The sequence below is a fragment of the Propithecus coquereli genome, unplaced genomic scaffold, assembly GCF_000956105.1.
Source record: "Propithecus coquereli isolate 6110/MARCELLA unplaced genomic scaffold, Pcoq_1.0 Scaffold200, whole genome shotgun sequence".
NCBI lineage: Eukaryota > Metazoa > Chordata > Mammalia > Primates > Indriidae > Propithecus > Propithecus coquereli.
In genome coordinates, this window is record NW_012144968.1 from 1,262,577 (window position 1) to 1,268,576 (window position 6,000).

A 6,000-nucleotide genomic window follows, 5' to 3' on the forward strand; every position below is an offset into this window, starting at 1 on the left:
TGAGCCTGTTCTATTGTTTTCTAAAAGAACCAGAGACCACACTGAAAGTTATTTTGACATTTCAATATTTCATTTTTTTAGATTTTTTAGAAGGTAAGTATCTTGTAAATATTATAAATTTACCTTAGCCTTCCCTATTTGGGAAATAGTCCAATGCTTTATAATCATCTGAAACTAACCTATACTGTATTGCAATAGAAAGAGACACTGTTTTATTTATAGTCACTATCTCACAAACATTTACTGTCTTCAGTGTCCTGAGAAGCACAGAAAACTGTCCTACAAATTTGATATATGAGAAAGCATATATCAGATAAAATCCTATTCAGAATTGTTTTTTTAAAATGCATAACTCAATTAAACTCAAATATTTATTGAGCATCTATTCTAGTTCAGATGCTGTTATAAATATAAAAACATAACAATCTTTTTTGTTATACAAATCAATTCTTTCAGGGGTCTTTATAAACTTTTAAAAATTCTTAAAATACTGGTTTTCCCTTTGTCCTTGGAAAGTTATCTGTTTCCCAATAAAGGGAGGCATTTTCTGTACTTCATTTCTGGAATTCTCCTATGTAATCATCTACGCTTCCCACCTACTGTTTCTTTAAAACAAGGCTACTTTTTCAAAAAGTTGTTGAAAGCCACGTGATCCACTTAACAACTCAAGGAATGTAGTCAGAATTACATTCAGATGTGTCATCTTCTCAAGAAACCCAGGGGGTTTAAACTGGAAAGATCAGAGCAAGGGAGGTGAGAACACCTGACTCAGAACAGAGGAGGGTCGAGGAGCAAATCTCGACCTGGCATCTCGAGTCTGGCATGTGGCATCTCCACCTAACCAGCAATAACAATAAGGTAAACATGTAGGGAAGGTGGTAGAGACTCCTACAGGAGTCAAGTCAGATAAACCTTGAGGCTTCATGGTAGAGGAAAGGGATTCAGGCTGAAAAGGGTTGGGAAACACCCTGGCACTGCCGGAAAGGCAGCTGTTCTTCAGTTTCTGGACAGGGGCAGTTCTTAAGCACATATCCCAGTGATAATGTTTTACAGAGGATGCCAAGAGGACAGGTCTGTTTATCCACTAGTCCCTTCATTCACATATGTAGATTTGTGGTGGGGGAGCCAGTGGGAACAAGGGAAAGATTTTTATTAAAAAAATATAGGAAGAGGAAACCCAACTAGATGAGCTCTAAATCACTTGTGTACCATTTTACCTTGATGTACTATAACGTCTAGATTAAACCTGTTCATATCCAACCATAGAAATAGAATTCACAATTATTAGGCTATAGGTACTGACAGAGTAATTCTATAGGACACAGCTTCTCATTTTCTTTTAATGGACAAAATTTTAGTAACCTAACTTTCATATAAAGCATGAGACAGCCAACTAAAAATCAGTTTCTTTAGTAAATCCAAAATAATCACCTCCCCATTTACATGAGAACTATGACTTTCATCCCAATTAGGTTTATAAATCAGTATGAATATTAGTTCACTTACAGAAATAAATGAAAATAGATCTGAAAATAGAGATGTATGTCTCTCTGAATGCAAACTGCCTCCATAATGACATCTCTAACAGACTTCAAGCCATATTTAAATATAAAATTTCCACCGACCCCATTTCTATATAGCTCCATAAACAAAGTTCCAATCTGACATAAAAAATGTTAGTTTCTTTCTTGAATAAAATTTTTCAGTTTTGATATGCACAGTCATTGACTTGCACAATCCTACAATATATTAATACTTCTCTAATTTAAAACAACACTTCTTAAAAATTGTGGTCAATGGATGGAATTTTATAGTCCCTTAAGCTTTAAGCTACCTGATAAAAAGTGGAATAAGATCTCTATAACTAACCAAAGTAAGTAACAAAAGTCCATTCCCTTGCAATGGCTAACTCTATGAGCCTCTTATCTTTACGATTCTTCAGGTAGTAGTTTGTCTTTATATTTATCTTTAAAAATTCAAGTGATTCTCAACCTAGAATTATAGAGAAAAAGTGACCAATTAAAGGGGGGAAAACAGTTAAAAAGGTTAATTTACATTCTAAGATCCCAAGACTCTGAGAAGCCTATTCAGAAATCTGTACGCTCTAAAAGATCTCCCAGTGACTAGAAAAGCCTTTTACAATTGCTCCAGAGATGGTATAAACTAACCAGATGCATTCAAAGTCACCATTCACAGAACTAAAAATACACCAATGTTTTAAGAACCAGCTCCTTATGATTCATAGTTCTGGTAGCATTTTTAAGTCCTATGAAATATATTTAACTTTGAACTTAATTGAAACTATATTTGCAAAAGAACCTTTTATAATTTCTTATATCTTTCACTCTGAGAAAACAATTCTGATTAAGGAAATAGAAGTGTCATTGTTCACATTTGTCTGTAACAATGCAGAGAAAGTAAGAATATTATTTCTCCTCTAATAAATAGCAAGTGAGCTCAGAAACTCTACCAAATGATGTATCTGAACATTTTCCACTTCCTTCTGAAAGATGAAAAATCGCATCAGACAGGAAACATATTCTTTAGATTAGTGACAGGTGTAGAACACGCACACCAGTCAGTCTTTATTTTCAGTGTCGGCAGGCATGCTCAGCGACAGAGGATACAACTCTTCCTTTCATCGAAGTGACACACATCATATTATTCCTTCATCTACACATCACATCATGAAGCAGAAAAGTTCGCAAGCAATAGGACTACCTGTTCTTGGTTGCACACCAGGCTATTCTTAAAAGACAAAACATCAGTTTACTAAATAGAGAGGAGGATGATGATGATGATGATGAAGAGTCTAGTTTAAGAATTTCTTTAGGAGGAAAAGTTGTCTCCATTCTCATACTCGTTTCTCTAGACCAAGGAAGTTATTCAGGAGGTGAAAAATTTAGAAGCTTTATTTAGAAGTTAAGTGATTTAGATCTCAGCACAATAATACGGTTCAGAAAACACTTAAAGCTTCTGCAGAAACTGGGTGTTAGTGAAGTAACAGGTTTAAAAGTAAAAATAAAGGCCCTCCCCCCATCCTAGGATACCCACCAAAAACTCATTTCTCAGTTCCAGTTTGTCTTTTGTCTCAGCCAAATAAACAAAAATAGCAAAGCTACAAAATTATTACACTACTCAGGGTAAATTCTGGAAAATGGGAGAGTAAAAGGCTCTCTAGTACAAGTTTGGATTTAGGACGTACCTGCTCTGATCCCAGTTGGCTGCAAAAAGGACTAGAATCTTCCTGCCATAGTGGTCCAGATTGGCCAGGCCCCCAGGGAAGCCATCCTTGAGTGCCTGCTTGATGCCAGGGTCAGTGGCCTTGAAGCTTTTGAACATGTCCAGATTCTGCTGCCGGTACTCAAAGTACTGTGCCAGGAGGCGGAAGGCCTCAAAGTGATGAAACTTCCTGGCCCGCAAGAAGCGTAAGATGAAGGCATCATCTGTGCGCAGGAAGCCAATGTCTGGCCTGGTGATGACCATGTCCCTGACCTCCTGAATGTCCTGGTGCAGTGTATCTGGGTTCTCATTGAGCTCCAGGCGAGCCTTCTCCAGGGTCTCAGGAGAGAGACCAGCTTGCAAATGAGTCATTGTTCTGCTTGTTCCTGAGCCTTCCCTTCTGAAGCGCTTGTTGACTGTTCCACAACAAACCTGGCCCTTGCCACCACCACACTCTGGCCCCCAGACCTGGCTGCTGCCTGCTTCCTCTCCCTTACAGGAAATGATTTGTCTTGGTGTCCAATCAAGTACCCTGTTGCTCCTGATTTCCCACAGCTTTACTGTGGGGGATATAAACTTCTTCCCCACCCGCGAAAACACGGTGCTCCACTTTGGTTCCCTATTCCCTTTCCCGTAAAGAGATGTGGACCTCTGGCGGGCTCTGCACTCCTCTTCTTGTCCTTTCTCTCTCCTAACACAACACCCCTAATTCCACCTACCACTGGTGGTTCTGATCTTGGTACTGTCCTCTTCCCTTCTCTTCCAAGATGTAACAAAAACAACCCCCACGCACATCTCAGCCCCAGCACTGTGATGCTTCTGCGGTCTGAAGATGCTTCTGATGCTTCTGAAGGATGCGCCCGCCAGGGATCACGATGGAAATTCTGATTAATAATAAGGTGGCTCTTCAGCGCTGAGCTCCAGGGCGAGGAGAGAGCGTCTTAGCCAGAAAGAAAAAGAGAGAGAAAGAGGAGGAGAGAGGAGCTTATTTCTCCCTCTACTTATTCAAAGATGCTATTTTTAAAAGACATATTTGTGGGATTTTATTTAAGATGATTGTGATCCAATTAGGTGGAGACTCTGCAGATAGCGCACCTTCCCTCCTCCCCTTAGAGAAATACTCCGTGATCTCATAAGGCACCGGCAGGGGTTTTGGTGGCCTTGGCACCAGCGTGGGCTCCCCCTACCCCACCCCCAACTTCTGCCTTCTTCTAGCCCTTTATTTCAACGCACTTGCCGTGGGGAGAGAGAGGGAATCTCTTTGGGGATGTGTGTTTCAAAAACGGGAGGAGGGAAGGGAGTTGGGGAAAATAAAATAAAAATGTCTTTTTCTTTTCTATATAAAACCCCAAAGCAAGAAAGAAGAAAGAGCAGCCGGCTCCTACCAGCAAACCCGGAGGCGGGGACGCTAGGCAATGCGGCACTCCCTGGCATCCATCAGCCGCGGCTTCAGCGGCGGCGGCGGCGGCGGCAGCATCAACTCCTCTGGGCGGGATGGAAGGAGCAGAGAAGAGGCGCGGCAGCGGGGACGCGGGCCGAAGACGCACTGGGGAGCAGCCGCGGCCGCATAGTCTGCCGGCAGCCCGCTGGCTCTCCCGGCAGGAGGGGCGGGGACCGCAGAGCTAGGGCCACCGCTGTCCCAGGTCCTCGCCCGGCCCTGCCATTTTCGCCTTCGGGAGAGGAGGGAGGGAGCGGGACCTGGATGCCTGGATGGGGAAGGCCACGCGGACGGCCGCTGCCTTTGTGCGGCCGGGGCCGCCGGGGCGGTGGGCGCGGTGGGGCGGCTGCTGCGCCGCGCTGGCCTGTCCCCGTTCGCTCCCGAGCGGCCCGAGCCGGGAGCGCCCCACCGGGCTGCTGCTGCGGCTCCGGCTGCTGCTGCGGCTCCGGCTGCTGCTGCTAAAAGAGGACTCGGCTCAGCCCAACTCCTCTCTAATTATCCCAGCACAGATCTCGCTGCGACGTAAGCACTCGCTCGGCTCGCGCACGCACTCCGCTCCGATCTCCCTGCCTCCCTGGGGTAGGACGGCGGTTTCGGTGGCATAGAAATATCCGAGTCCCAAGTTTCGCGTGCGTCTTGTCCTCACTCCCCCGCAGGCTGCTGGGCGGGCATCCAGGCCAGCCGAGGAGGCGAAGCCTTCCAGCCTCCCCACGCCCCTCGCTCACCCTTTGTGTGCGAGACCCCGGAGCGGCCGGGAGAGTAGCTGTGGTAGACGGTAGTTCACACTGACACGCATTTTCTAGTTCCCGTAGGAGGTAATTCCGATGTGGAAGGAGTACGGAAACATTTTGTTCTTGCCGCATTTGTTGTTGCCTGAGATGTTTGATTTAGAAAAGAAGACCAGAGTGATTCTAAGGCATGTGTTGATGATTTAGCCTCCGGAGGAACTTACATGAATAGTTTTTCAACCATAAACTCTTCCTGCTAAATTCCTGCTGAAGAGGATGAAAATGAGCACTGGGGCAAATAAGAATAATAATGCAATTCGCAAAGGAAGAAAAATAGGCACTTCTTAACTCACTGCTCATCTCATAATAAAGGAAATATTTCTGGAGACACATAGGATGTTTTTCCCTCAATTGTATGCATCTGTATACGAGACTCGTCATAAAGGAGCAGGAGTCTTTGAGCTTAAGATGACTGTCTATGGATTTGAGGAAAGGAATGTTTTCTAGTTTCAAAACACAGCATGTATTACTGAGCATGTCACTAAGAACAACTTTTGGCTTACAAACTGTAGAATGGAATCCTGAGTTCAAGTTAACTCAATACAACAAATA

General features: G+C 43.9%; 1 protein-coding gene across 1 annotated transcript in view; it reads right to left on the bottom strand.

The window, feature by feature from the left end:
- The window catches only part of CLVS2 (clavesin 2), an 80,852-nt gene extending 75,460 nt beyond the window's left edge, over positions 1 to 5,392 (bottom strand). The window contains exons 1-2 of the mRNA XM_012643810.1: positions 4,608 to 5,392; positions 3,206 to 4,162 (exon numbers count right to left, since the gene is read on the bottom strand). Of these exons, the coding sequence (XP_012499264.1) occupies positions 3,206 to 3,594 (389 nt within the window). The 5' untranslated portion in view covers positions 3,595 to 4,162; positions 4,608 to 5,392. The remainder of the gene's footprint in view (positions 1 to 3,205; positions 4,163 to 4,607) is intronic.
- Positions 5,393 to 6,000: the final 608 nt, after the last annotated feature.